This window comes from Gambusia affinis, linkage group LG03 (assembly GCF_019740435.1).
Source record: "Gambusia affinis linkage group LG03, SWU_Gaff_1.0, whole genome shotgun sequence".
Taxonomy (NCBI): domain Eukaryota; kingdom Metazoa; phylum Chordata; class Actinopteri; order Cyprinodontiformes; family Poeciliidae; genus Gambusia; species Gambusia affinis.
This window is the reverse complement of record NC_057870.1, coordinates 18,686,404-18,701,910: the sequence shown is the minus strand read 5'-3', so window position 1 is coordinate 18,701,910 and position 15,507 is coordinate 18,686,404. Positions and strand designations below refer to the sequence as shown.

Below are 15,507 nucleotides of genomic sequence, written 5' to 3'. Positions count from 1 at the left end.
TCTCCGTAGGGTTTCTGGGCTCTCCCTTAGAGATAGGGTGAGAAGCTCAGTCATCCAGAAGCGACTCAGAGTAGTGAATGGATGGAATTTCATACCCAAGTGTATGCCCCTCAGTATGTTTATTGTCTTTGGAGATGTTATGCTATATAGTAACAGGTTGCTTTCATGTGACGTAACAGAGATATACCGTGTGAGTGCAGAGTACAGACGGAAAACAGGCAGTGAAGGTGCCGATGAGCAGACATTTGAAAAGGAGAGAGAATTGTTGAGTTGCATGTTAGCCCTCTTCAGATGCTTCCGACGGGCCTGCTAGAACATTATATTTGGTGTCCATTCAGTTCCATGTAAAAATCAATAAGGTAACTGCAGCTCAATCACAATATTGTGACCAGCTCTCTGAAGCATTCCAGTATAATGGATTACAATATCAAAAATTGTTCAATGCTCTCGAGCCCAAATGCATTGTGGAATTGCTGGTGAAGTATGTGAAGCCTACAGATTTTAATAGCAGCTCAGTCCGTTTTTTAAGAACCAAACCTAAACAAGGTGAAGCAGCATTTAGTTTTCACTGTATGCTCCTCAGCTGTAGAACAAACTTCCTGAAAACCTGGGATGTGCAGAAATGTTTGGCTTTGATAAATCAAGATTGAAAAACATTGCTGTTAATGGAAGCTTTCTCGTGGACCCTAAGCGTTTGCATTATCATTTTTAATGTCTTTTTTTTATTATCTTAAATGAGCATTTTAATGTTTCTTAAGTGGTGTGTCATGTTTGTTTGTTTTTTTTAATTGTACTCGGCCTCTTATCTCTATCCATTTATTTGTCCTATAAAGGATTTTGATTTATGATGTCCATAAATGGTGTTAAACAAATAAACTTGCCTTCCCTTCACTCACAAACATCCAAGTCTAGCTCTAAAGTATTACTAATGAGCTCTGACATGATAAACTTGTTGTCACCACATGAATGCTTGAGGAAAGCGGGCCGACTGTTTGTAAAAGAAAGCCTTCATTATGAGCAGGACGCACTGCATCAATTCTTATGAAGAAGTTCAAACAAGCTTCTGCCTTTTCAGTCGAGGACATCCGTCAATGTCGGCTATGATTAGGTGAAGAAAAATACTAATTTCTCAGGAAGACTGGGCTAATGTCCTTCCAGGTCCAACATGACAAATGTCCTTTATGGTCAGTGTCAATTCTTATCAGCACCTCATTAAACATGTAAGTGAACACATGACTATTTACCATGTTTAATTACGGCCCTCCGTAGGTGTGTCGCAGTGGACCTGCACCGAAGGGCAGGCTCTCATTCAAGCATCGTCTGAAAGGGTACCTCTACCTTGATGAAGTCCGAGGAGTGTGATCAAGTCGAGTCCACCTCAATCAGCTTGAGAATTGTTGGCACAGTTTCACATTGCAGGGCTGTCTAATTGGTGGCAGTACAATTCAACAAGCTGCATAATTTACTTGAGAGAAATGAGAATGAAGTGAACAAAGATCAGCTCATTTGTGGCGAAGAAATTGAAATGGCTTGTCCTTCCAAATTCAGAAAGACTGCAAGAGATTCAGAAATGACCAGGCCAGATATTAATGGTCTCTACTTGTAAAAGTAAAGAGACTCAGGGAGACATATGATGCCAAACCCCTTTTTCACATTTTGATTTTTAACAAATTGTTAATAAATGATAAACCTAACCCCAAATTTTGGATTGGGTTTAGGAATTTTTTGATAATTATGTTGATCCTTTCTATAATAAAAACAGATGAGCAGTTGTTCAGAGCAGATCAGTTGCTTTCAACACTTAAGTCCAAAGCAGAAAGTCATTAATTTGACCACAACCAAGTGGAGAAAATGTAAACAGTTCTGGCAAAGAAACACATCAACTGGTTTGGTGTAAAGAAACATTTAAAATAAATCTAAACCAGGCAAAGGTAGGACTATTCTGAAACAGGTGTCACTTCCATCTGGCAACACTTCCTGCACCAACGAGTCAGAAACTCTGCTTTCACACACGTTTCGCATTAGGGGAAGGTTTTAATTACAGTAGCAATAAGAGTTGCTGTAGCCATGCTTCTCACTTTCTGTATATTTTGATTAGGAGTTAAAATCCTCCCTTAGCTCCTGTGAGCTGAGCCTCAAACTGCTGACAATGTGAAGAGCCACCGTGGAAGAAACCCACTTTGTGTCCTGTTTGATGCTTTCTTCCACGTTTGATCATCTGACATGAAACAACACAAACACGTTGAACAGTAAAACAGGCACTTGAAAGGGACAATACTGCCAAAGACATGGGGACATATTGAGTGGCAGCTTGTTAGCTCTTTGAGGCCTTTGCTATCTTGCTGGGCAGCAAGCTGATGTCTCCTCGCTTTGTCTCAGATGTGGAACTCCTGTGATCGTAAATAGTTCTGACCTTCAAAGTGTCCCTTAATAGAGATTCGGGGGCTCTGAAAAAAAAAGTGGAATAAATGCAGCAGTATCTGTGAAAAACATCTTTACCGTAAAGAAATGGTGTTCTGATAAAAGAAAAATAACATGCAGGTGCCCCTATTTACGTTTTACTTGGAAGCACGGGTGAAATGTTTGTTAAATCCAAGTTTGAACATAGTTTGTATGATGCATAATTTGAAAAGTGCAATTAGTTCTGGGCTATGTTTTGGTACCAATGTACCCAAGTTTTTAAGAAAGTTAGCATTTTAGTAACTTATATTTTTGTTCCAGCATCCTGTGTTTTAACTTCCTTTTGATGAGATTCCAGAGTTTTCAGTTCAGATTTCAACTGCTTAGAAATTAGAAAAACTAACAGCAAGTCTGCTGAGCTGCTGACACCCTACAGGAGCATATCACCCAATTCATCAAAGAGTAACTCTAAAAAAGAAAAAAAAAAAAAAGAACAGCAGCAAATATCTGGAAAAAAAGAAAGTATATCTGATTGGTAAATAGTACCAAATTTAGCAGGTTCTTATGGTGTATTTTGGCTTACAGTATCTACAAAAGTGTTCATACCTTGAACATTAGTTCACATTTTAGGTTCCAAAATCATATTCAAAGCTATGGTGTGTTTTTCATCTGATGCTCTAATAGGAAAATCTGATGACAAATCAATAAATGGTAGACTTGGTAGAAGCATCAACATAACAACTACGAAGTGATCTAGACATTATAACCATCTTAATATTTTAAACTACTCTTGCTGCAGAAGGAAAACATATTATATTACAGCCATTCATCATTTACATCTTTATCAGCATTTTTTTTGTCAAAAGTAAAAGCAGAGAATATTACTCCTACATGTCATATTAAATAAACGTTGAAACAAACAAACAAAGCATCACAGATGATGACAACAGAAGCAGCAGAGCATTCTACTTTGTTTGTCAAAGTTGTCCTCCAGCAATAACACACACAAAAAAAAGGAGAGAAGAAATCTTGAAGTTGTAGTGTTTTTATTTATCATTATGTAAATCCAGTCATTTACGGTTGCCTTCGCAAATCAGAAATCAATCTTTTCAACACCTAGCAGAGGAGGAAGTGACTACAGGGATTACAAAAAGAATAAAAAGATCAAAAATACAGCCAAAGGACAAGTCTTCCTTTGGGTAAAGTCAATAAATCCAAACAAGGTTAAAATGAGTCTGTTCTTAACTGTCTGTAATCTGTATGCACCAGCAAAGTTTACGCTTCAACTCAAACTTCCAGCTCATTAAGGTGTGCTCCCTGTGGGATGGAGTTTGGAGTCCAGAGTTGGTTCACACCTTACAAAAATACCCTGCTTCTTTTATTTTTAAACTGTGCAGCACCGAGTTTCTATTGAATGACAGAAATGTGTGCTCAATTCTCATTCAGTGACTTTCCACTGGTTTGTTATAATTTGCTCTACTAAGGTTTAGTAAACTGTTGGACTCTCAACTTATGATTGAGATGTGAGGATAAATCCCTTTCTAGTCTTTCCACCAGTCCATACTCACCCCTTGTCCTTCTTTGCATAATTGTTTGCAGTCCTAAAGCTTGTAACTGTAAGTCTTGTGAATTATAGAAACCCGGGGATCAGGCCTTTAAAAAGCTAACATAAATCACACAATACGATTCTCATAAACTTGTGTTCAAGGATTCCCGATCTACTTGTGCTGTGCAAACAGACAAGGTTACGACGCATTTAGCTAAATAAATGGAAATTGCTCACAGCATTACAGAGCTAATGCTAACAAGGATACAATAAAAACTAATAGTAGGCTAAATAAATCTCATTTAGTTTATATGAGATCAAATACGCTTTCATACCAACTCACAGTAAGGAAACACTTCAGTAAAGTGAATTTCAGGTTGTTCATCTGAACAACAGTTTTAACTTTTTCTGCATGTTATATTCTAATAAAAGGACCCAAAAGGTTTGGGAATTTTTTTTTGTATGAAAAAAGGCAATCTCTATTTCAAGCAAAGTTAAATTTCATACCAAAAATGATGATGTGACGCTCAGTTATTATTAATATTTGCACTGCAGATAATGCAGCATGGAGCCCAAAGTCACATGGATCTCTCAGTTTCGTCTTCACACCACTAGTACTTTGAAACAAAGATGAAAAACAGAAACATGCACGCTAAAACGACACACAACGGCATTCTCTTGGCTTGAAAGTAACTGTTTCTGTGCCGAGTCTTTCATTAAATCTTCTGTCTCTGACACCGGAGGCTCGTCAATGGTCCCAACAAATCCACAAAACGTGCACTACTGCGCCAATGTCCAAAGAGAAGTAAACTATCGTCCAAATGGAGAGAGAAAAAATCCCCTCTGACAATTTCCTTACAAATGCCTCAAGTGCAGTCTGGAGCCATGGCAGTTCAGGTTGACCTAAGTGGTCAAAGACAAATATATTTCCTCCATGTGTTCTGGTTCCTCCTCAGACAGCTCAGCAGAGCAGTTTGGAGGAAAGCAAACATCATGACGGGCTGACATGGAAAATACCTCGACAAGAGTGGCTCCATCAGAGGAAGCAAACCTTTTTTCTATTTTATCTTCAAATAAAATGACTCTGGTCTAACTATGGCTAAATATCTGGTAGGTAAAAGTACTTCATTTTGTTCAATTATAGATATATTTTCAAAACTATTCAAAAAGCTTGCACCCTTACATCTACTCTACAATCAAGATGATGCAAAAAAAAATAATAATCTAACAAAATATGTTGTATTAACCTGTAGCAGGAAAACAAAAAATTATGTTTGTGAAAAAATTGTTTCAGACAACAAACTAAATGTAGTTAATGCATGAAGTCTTAGTCATTGTTTGTAGAACAAACTAACAGAACTTTACCTTAAATGTTTATGATGGACTGATTTCTTTTCTGTCGCTACATGTTGACATGCATGACTGAAGGGTGAATGAGAAGCCTGTCTGAGCCGCACTGACTTGTGCTTGTATGTATGTGAAGCTGTGTGTTTATGTGCATGCATGCCTGCGATGCAGCGGCAGCTACGAAGAGTTCGACGTGTTGGGGCTCCAACCCATTTGATAAGCTCTCTCTAGGGTTCTCTTGCAGTCCTGCATCACTGTGCTGAAAACGATGTGAGGGTATTGAACCACCAGCCTCTCCACCGTCTCCTCGTTCACCTGTGAAACGTAAATAACATGTTGCATCACCAACAGTGTCGTGCGTGGTCACGGAAACGAGTTCAAATTGCAGTCAACACACATTAAACATACATACATTAGTTTTAACTTTATATAATTAAGCTGCTCTGTTGCCTATTGCAGATTTCAACAAGATTTTTTATTTAGTTGAATAAAAATTATTATTAAAATCAGCTAAATTTGCTAAATGTTGATGGATGACAAATCATTGAACGGTATTTGCATTCCACTGTCAGTTTATTGTTTATCCACTAACTTTTCTGTTAGCCTCTGTGTTCATGAATACTGTATCTTATTATAGCTCAGTTCCCTAAAAAGCTGTTGTCATTCACATATTTATGGAGTCAGAAGGCAAAAAAACTGTGACTAACAAGTAGCCTACCAGGGCACTGTTTTAAATTACGATGGCATAGGACTGTAATCTTCTACATTTTTATATTTGTTTGTTCTTAAATGCTGAGCAGCTCATCAGTTCCCTGCTTTTAAGCTAAAATTTGGACGAGCTCAGAGGCTGAATCTTCCAAGATCTGATGGCAGAAATAGGCCTGGCACTGAAGTCGAAGGAAAGAACTGAAAACTTTTGAATGGACAGTTTCAATCAGAAGCAACAAACTGACTCTCTTCTCCCTTCAGCAGTTTTTTTTCTGCGTCCCTGCAAAAGACTGTAATTGAAATTTTTTCCACAAAGATATATTTTTTTATTCTCCTCGTTAGTGAGACGTTCATTATGAGCTCACGACTTTGGTCTTTAAAATAGAAAAAAAAATTCAGATCGTACTATGCAATCTTGTTTTCATAGTGCTAATTAGTGAAACACATGACTAATATATTTAAGGCAGTTTTTGCTCTAGGTCTACCTAATGCACATTTTTGAAAGCCATAATATAAACTAGTGTACTTTCTCTTTTAAACATGCTAATTTCTGCACTGCCTGTATAGTCCCAGATGCTGAGTAGATACATCCTGAATGAGCCTGGGTCTCAGAAATTACAGGATTCTCGACTAATATACCGAACAGACAGTTCCTTGAGAGCGTGAAGTCTGTGGACATGCTTATCCGAACACACAATTGGACTGCGGTGGCGGGTTTAGTACCAGAGGACAGCTGAGCTCACTGGGCTAATGAGGCCTTCATGTTCTCAGAGGAAAAGAAAGACAAGTGGCTAATAGCCTCTCTTGCACATCTTTGCCAGTCTAACACTCTATCAGACCATCACTGAGAGCCAAGAGTGAGAGAGTCTGAGGAGCTGACAAAGAGTAGAGACAGAGTAACCCTGGAGACCTGAAGGGCTTAACTGCAACCCACCCAGAACCGACCCCCGCCCAGCCGAGAGCATGATGCTTTCCAGGGGAAATGATGTATGCAGACTTATATTAATGTTAAGGATATAGTCGACTGTTGCTGCCAAACAAGTGATAAAAGTTTTTGTCTCTTCTTACAGGATTCGACCATTAGAGCATTTGGGTTTTTGGGCCCTTTTGGCAAAAAAAATGCTCGTCATTTTCAAAGTCTATTTTTATTTTTTTTTCGGTGCAAAACACAAGCAGTGATGCTCTGCAGTTCCTTGGTAACTAGAAATATTGATAGAACAAAAAAAGTGGGGGTGAAACCAGATGAATCAAAGAAATAAGTGTTCTGGAGGAGACAGAACACTAATGTCTCTCGGGTCACAGAGAGAAAATGGAAACTCCAGGCTGAAAATAAAAGGCAACAATACACTTTCAGCCTTTCTCCTGATTACCAAGAAACTTTACAGTGAGTTAAAAGTCAGGTGTCAACATAGAGCGCCGCACAGAGTTTAGCAAGATGGTAGCGATGCCAGAAAAATACAGTTAATTACATCCAAGCGGTTGGAAATTTTCTCACATGAAACTGTTTTGAATTTGTGATCTAAAAATCCTCAGTGAGAGCCAAAACTATTCTGCTTCACTAATCTGTTGAGTTGGCACAGAAGTGATGGAACAAGATTGCCTTTTAAATGTAAAATAACACATTAACTCAAGAAAAGGTGCATTAAGTAAGTGAGTAAGATTCAAAATGGGAATATTCCACCAACAAGTTCAGAGATTTGTTCAGCGATCCATTAGCTGAACCATTAATAATACAGTGTTTCAGGATATTGCTTTAAAGATTTCACATTATTTTGCCCAGCTAATATGAATATCCTAACCGCCAGGCAGTTCTATAAAACAAATCATCACAGCTCCTCATGCAATGAAAAGATCAAACTCAACAAGTAGAGCGCTCCTGCAGATAATATGAATGGGAGGGAAAGGAAAAAAAACCATAAAAAAAAACCCCCTCTATATTTTGTCCTTGAGGTTTTAGTCATACAGGGCATGAAAACTGGTATTGCAATCAAAGGATGCCTGCAGTGTTCCAAATCTCTGTGTCCTTTTCTTCATGGAATTCTGGAACTGTCCTAAAAGTAACTTACAGAAGGTGTTTTTCTGGGTACATTAAGACTATTTTAATCCACCTGTACTGATGCAAAATTTCATTGTGTTTTCATTCATTAGTTTGGTATAAAATTAGCTTGGCACTTTTACGTCACTTGACGGGCCAAGCCACAGTTTTTGTACTGACTTATAAATGGCAGAACAGTCCCAGAATTATAATATCAAACTCATTTAGAACTTCTTAGTCTGTAATAAATATTAGATAACAATGTAAATAAAAGCATTCAGGCTCTTTATGCCAGAAATGTATCAGGTGATGTTTGTTGTTTAACGCAGCAGGACAGCATTGGGATGTTTCAGTGGTAACATTTGGAACATGCAACTTTTACAATTAAGCCATGTTGTTGAAAGAGATTATACTGAATTTATCTTTTTCCAGCTGGTAGACTACTTACAGTGTGGGCTCTATGTAAGCAAGGGATTCAAAGCAGTAAGTAGTTTATGTTGTTTAGATAAACATTCATTGATTGGAAGTTCTATCATATTTGCAAAATTCTTTAATTTGACTGGATGCTTTCCTTAATCCAGTCCCTCCAGTTTTTTGCGATCCTGTGATCACAGAAGTCCATGCACAAAATCAGCAGATCTCCATGCTTTTTATGATAAGGCATAATTCTGGGTTTATTGCAAATCTTTGCCAAATATAGTCAAAAACTGGGTTTCAAGTTACTGTTAATGCCCACCTGCAGTAGACAGTATTTCTTATTGTTACTATACTCCTGCCTCTGCTTTTCCTGGTGTCAAGTTACAGTCTGATTATTGATTTGTGATTGATTTGGTTAGCAACAAAAATTGAGCTCATTAAGATCTTCAAATAATAAAAAAAATTCTGGGTGTCCAATTTGTCTGCTTGTTACTTTTTTCAATATTTTTTCCCTTTAAATGTAGATTTTAAAGGGGAAATAAAGGGGGAAAAAATGCTACAGTAGTGCCACAAAATCAATGACTTTGATTGCAAAGAAATCACAAAAACAATAGCAAAATACAGGAGGGACTGCCTATTCGTGTGCAGCCCTCTTACTGTTTATATGCATTTAAGCCCAAGTTTATTTATAGGCCAAGTGCATTTTGTTTCAAATAATACTAATTTTATCAGAATGAACAGCCTCAGACAAGCTGCCTGTGAGATCCATCTGCCCATTCATAAATCACGAGATACTGACATCCCTCACACACCTCTGAGTTTGCAGAGCGCAGACCCTGCAGTATAACAGGAAAGAACTTCACATAAAATCTGTCTGAAGTCTCCCAGGAGAATTTATTTTAGAACAATAATGGCGGAACAACAGTGTGAAGCAATCCTGTTGTTGGCCGAGCAAATGCTTCAAATTTAAAATTTATGTCTCAGTTTCGTATTTTTGTCATTGGAAATGATTTTTGAGTATTGTTGCTGCTTCTAAATCCTCCAGCTGTCTAGTCGCACATTTCATCTATTCTCACTACATCAGTTGACAAAACCGGTCGGCCCCTTTACCAGTCAGTTCAGTGCAATGTTTTGACTACACTGCTTGGTGACTCAGCAAAACAGACTTTAACCACTTCACCACATCTTTCCTTTTAAAAAGATGGAGACGGCAATAAAGTACCTTAAGTTCACCTTGAAATGTTTTCAAAATACGGGGAAAAAAAAGAAAAAAAAAAGACATTTAGGTCCCAAACAACAAAGTAAATCTTAAAGTATTTTTTTTTTTTCACTATTTCACTTATGTGCACAAAGGTTGATTAAAATGTAATTTTCTCTCATGCAAGCAATATCAGTATAAACAGTATAAACTGAAACATGCTGCTACTGTTTAGTAGAATCTAACAAGGGATTTTTGAGCATGTCTCCCCATTCAAGAGCCTTTGCCTATATAAAATGTCTCATTTAGATTTCCCAAAAAAGAAATAATTCCATCATCTTTGCTATTGTTATCATTCAACTTTATACAACTTTATTCAACTTTAACTTCATACAAGAGGAACCATAAGTCATGGCTCAGGGAAAAATTAAGCAGCTCCAGTGTGTGCAGTTACAGTTTAATTGGTTGAAAGGTTATCCTGCTCTTGTCTTTCGACACAATTTTCTTTAATGTTTCAAAATGAATAACTCTTACCACTGTCTACTCCAAACAAAGACACTGAATGCGGATAACTACTCCACGCAACCACTTTAAAGTTCAACATAATGATATTTATAAAACTTATTACAATGAAGTCTCTAATGAGGTTTAAATTAGAGGCAAATACTTATTCTTTTTATTCCACATAAACAAAAAGTAGGCATTTAACTCAACTCATAAAAAAACAAAGATGAAGAGGGGAGCAGATTAACAGAGGGCTTCAAACATAGCTGCTTTAGAGACAATAAGTTAAGTTTGTTTTGACATCTGGGCGAGCCTCATTAACAAATAAAATGACAACTCCCTGATTGCCTTCATTGCATATTATGCTACATTCCTGAACTGAGTAAGGAACATCCCCCAGCTTGTTAATCAGGTCTTAATTACAATTAAAACAGATCTAAAGAATAGACCTGTCACACTGATGAGAAGCCATAACATTCATTAATGCTAATTTAGTGCAGCTTCACTTGCTGAGCGAACTTCGCACACACAACTCCAATCAAAATGCTGAATCATATGCTAATTGCTGGTTATGGGAATGCTAAATGTTTGAGCCAGCGCTGGATTGCTTTGACGGAAATCGTGAGAAGAGTAACAACTGTGGTGACCTCTGTTTTGTTGCTCCTAATCAGAATGCAGAAAAACTTTTAGTTTGTGTTTATTTTTTTTTATGGTGATATTTAATTACAGCAACAGGCTTCAAATGAGTCAAATCAAATCTTCCTGATACAATCATTATGCTGGGTGTGAAATTTTATCACTGCAGCAGAATAAAGAATTTCAGTGGTTTGGTATCTCATTTAAAACAAATTGTATCTGTTGTACAGGATACTTCTATTTTAAATTACTGCCATAGTGAAAGTAATTAAATATTTTCAATTTCCCACACTAAATATTGATAAGTTTGTTGGTGTATTAAGAAATGTGTCACGAGTCTACGCATGAGGAAAAAAAAAGAAACATTTTGTGAAAGATTACATCCTTTCATGTCTAAATTTAGTGTGTCCCTTATAATACACACCGATTATTCATTATTATTCAAGACTGTATGAAGTCCCTTAGGTAGTAATATAATTATTAGCTGAGTTAATCAGAGTGTAGGTCAGGCTGCCATCATCCTGAGTTTCTCCCAGCTTTTAGTGAGTGAATCTTCATTTGCGTTGACAGAGGATCAGCTGAGGGTAGCATAAGATGAAGAAATTTCTAATTGGTCATTTTTACGACATCTGAGCTGCGAGAAATTCACACACGAGGTGATAACTATAGCGTGTTAGACTTGTGATGCTCACTATGTGGAACTTTAGAACATATTTGCTAGGAATCCTGAAGGGTTTTTTTGTTTTATTCTGGAGTCTTTAGGGATTCCAGGATGCATTTGGTAATCTCTAGATCAAAGTAGAAAGACTTTTCTTTAAATATGAACCAGAATGTATCAATAATTAAAAATTCATAAGACATAAAACATTTATAAAACTTTTGCAAACAATGAATATTATTTATAATGACTTATTTGTGTTAGAACCATGAATAAATAGGCTCTTTCTATTGCTTGATCTCTATTGGTAACCATTATCTACAAGCAATGGATCATTATAAAACAATGGACTCCAGATTGTTTGGAGATGACTATATATCCTTTCTTGCGATAAATATAATATGGATTTTTTATTTTTTTTTTACTTCGAAGCACTCAGGTTTTCCACACAAGCATACAAGGGGTCTTACAATTTCTGAAGAACAATTTCAGAGTAAATTTTCTAAATGTGAGTTCAACAACGGCCTGTTATTTGCTTTTATTCCTAAAGACGACTTTTTTTCCCCACTTTTCATTTCAGCTTTGATTTTTTGAATAAATGATGACTTTGTGTCCTGATATCTTTAATTAGAACATAGTGTTTATTGTGGATATAGCAGTAATAAAGATTAAAGGGCTAGAAGCTCAATAACTAAATATTTTTTTCTTTTCTAAATAAGCCCCTGTTGTAAAAAAATTTCAGAGTAAGTCTCTGTAGTTTTCATCCTTTCAGCTCTAGCACTGTTGTGTTATATATCCTTTGCATTGCTCTGTGGTATATTGAATGATATGTGATCATATCGCCACACCTGGTTGGTATTTGCGGCTTAGAGCTGATGTGAGATATGAAGGTCACACCAAATACCGAATCCAACTGGTTTATACAAAGGTGAGGTCTCTGGTTGCATTTGCACCCCTGAAACTGAAAAATCTTTTTCTTCCTAGAGAGCAAATTTGTTACTAGAAAAAAAGTTGCTTGATAATATTTTGCTGCTAGGCGACATAAACTTAAAATATACTTGAGAACACTAGAATAAAATCCCTGGGGTAGTGTTTCAAATATGTGGCACTTGGATAGATTTTTTTTTCTCCCTTTCTTAGTTTCCCCTCATTTAGTCCAGACTCAGTAGCCCGGCCTATACAGCCCTCCTTTCAAACCAGCTGCCAAATCTGTAGGAGAGCCATATGATGGAGCAGATCACTGCACACTGATGATTCTAATCTCTGAGAAGCATCTGGGAGAGCAGTCGCAGCTATCTGGACTCAAGCCTGTACTTATGGTATTTTCCCCCATTTTAACTTCAAAGATGCTGCCCTCTGGATCTAAGCTCGGTGTAATTCATCCTGACGGGTAATGTGCTGTTGTCAGACAGTACAATACGACAGGAGAAAAACAAAAAATATGTGCTGGATTAGTTGTTTAGCAGAAAGCATTTTTTTTTTATGAACATGCAAAGCAGCAAATGAGAATGCAGTGAGAGCGCAGCTTTAGAATCAGACAGCTGAACAGAAAAACGAGACCATGATAAATTATTTCAAATTTTAAAAAGAAATTAAATTAAAACCCCCAAAAAGGCAGAAATGTGAATGCTCTGAAACAAATGCTATATTAAACCATTGTTTGAATTGATTTCAGCATTTAATCTTTAGGAAGGATTTTTCACTGTCAGCATATCTCATTTTGATCTCAGCAATGTTTGCTGATATAGCTTTCAAAAAGTCTCTTTCAGATTAAGATGACATTTCAATACTTGACATGATCTCCCAGATTTTCAATCAACTTTAGTTCTATACCTGGCTGCCCATGTTCATTGTTTTTGTTGTTGTTCTGATTTCACAAAGTCATTAAATTGAGGTGACACTGAAAAATAATAGCCTTCATTTAAAGATATCCATATTTATGTAATCAGGTCACTGCATCCTTTTGTTATTTTATAACAAAGGGTTTTTGCAGAATACATCTCACATTTATGGACATAAATGAAAGAACAAATGTATAAATCATATTTCATGGACTCATTTAAAAAAAAAAAAATCACAGAAAAACTTGACTTTCTAACAGGGGTGTGTACACTTTTTGAGAGCAACTGTAAATAACAGCAGACAAAAGCAGAGTGCTCCAATACTAATCCACTGATGCAAATGCACTCTAACACCATGTAAAATATACATTTACTGCAAACGCCTGGCCTTCTCCCAGTGAGCAGGGCAGTAAAAGCAGTCGTAAAGTTGAGTCATGCAGCAGCAGCTCAATTCCCCAGCTCAAAAGAAGGGAAGAAAGGGGCTGTAAATTGATAATCAGCAATACAAATTTAAAGATGGATGTCAAATTAGACTGTCAAGATTAGGGCATCCTCAGAGTACACCTAACAATCAGGCTAGGAAAATAGAAGCGGAAAAAATACAACTACCCCATGAAAATCCACAGTGCTTTATTGGTAGTTGAACCATTCTTTTTCCGCAAAACAGCCAAATGTCTTTTCATTTCCTTTGTGTTTTCATTAAATTCAGCCCAAGTTTGCATTATGATATTTCATTTCTTTTTTTCTTACCTAGGCGATGTGGCAGCCATGGCTACTCCCGGCCCATAAAGAGAGACAAATACCCCCTTCTCCCTGTCTACTCCCATGTAAACAGTGTATCATTCAACTAGTAAATACATTTGGGGTAAATGTTTAAAAAAGGCTTGTTTAGACAGCAGAAGAATGCAGTGCATCAGGTCATAGCTCAACACAGCTTAAACAAGTCTAGATTTACACAGGTCAGATTTACGGCCTTTAAAACTGCTCAGAAAAAGAGCCCCAGTTGTAAAGTTTGGTAAAGAGTAGCTGCAAAGCAGAGATAGTTCTCCTCTTTGTTGAGGGAGGAGGAGAAAAGAAATGGATAGAAAAGAAATAAGATAACAAAAAAGGAGATTTAAAGAGCACAAGAGCACAAAAGAAGTCCCAGCAATTTTATCTGAAGGATTCAAGATTTCTAAATGAATGATTGATGCTTTGGCTCAGAAGCTTAGGAAATAGACTGCTTTTCACGACAGAAAGCCTGAGCTTAGTCATTTTGATTAAGCTCAGAGAGTCCCAGAAAGCACAGCCATGCACCACAGAAATCTGTGGTGCATGGCTCTGAATGTGCTTTTAAAAACCAGATCAGGCACTGCTTGCGACATCTAAGGTCTGGTCCTTCTCATCCCTGCACATTGTCAGACTGGAGCAGAACTGAAAAGCAGGGTGTCACTACATACACTCACACAAAAAGAGGAATGGCGGCTCTACTGAACAGGGTCAGCAAAAGAGGTTCTGGAGGCCAGGTCTGTAAACCCCACACTCCATCATGCGTGACAAAGGTAACTAGAGGAATGTGAAAAGGGCCGAGTAGAATCTCTTTTCTATGTTGGCTTTGTTATCTCTGTAGACTGGGGTAAAAACATACCATAATTCAGGAGGCCTTACATCATTTCTCTGTCGGTCTCAGACTCAAAAAAGATGGGCAACACTGTCCTGAAAAATCTTTTAGCGAAAGCTAAAATGAAAGCAACTAAACTAGGAGGTGTGGTGACATACTACACTAACGTGTGTAGAAAGTACAATTCCAAGGATTGTAATTCTGAAAGGATAAACAAAGTGATCTAAGCTATGTCAAGGACTGCAGGAAAGAGTTTCTGCTGTTATTATTTGTCCATTTTCTTTTCTTTCTTTTAAGAAAGTCCTTCTAGCTTAGACACTTTGTTTATAACCATGTTTCTTACCTGAATTTAGCCATCAACTGAGCTGTTCACCTGTGTATTATTCACATTTTGTTCTAGACTAAGCGCTCTTAGCCACTGCTTCTTTATTTAGGTGATTTTTTTCCTGTGGACAAAACCCCGGACTGAGTTCTGGCATAAACTATGAGGACTCTTTCCGTTTCCATTTCCCATAGAAAGTACTCCTGGCAAGTGATTCTGTCTCTTTCCTGGAAGCCTTGTGGGAGCTTTTGCTGTCAGTTCCCTTGTGCACTCGTGTTGCCATAGAAAGTGTTCC

General features: G+C 37.2%; 1 protein-coding gene across 1 annotated transcript in view; it reads right to left on the bottom strand.

Moving 5' to 3' along the window:
• Positions 1-3,429: 3,429 nt before the first annotated feature.
• Positions 3,430-15,507, bottom strand: part of fbxl17 (F-box and leucine-rich repeat protein 17) — a 235,021-nt gene continuing 222,943 nt past the window's right edge. The window contains exon 11 of the mRNA XM_044110586.1: positions 3,430-5,608. Within this exon, the coding sequence (XP_043966521.1) occupies positions 5,471-5,608 (138 nt within the window). The 3' untranslated portion in view covers positions 3,430-5,470. The remainder of the gene's footprint in view (positions 5,609-15,507) is intronic.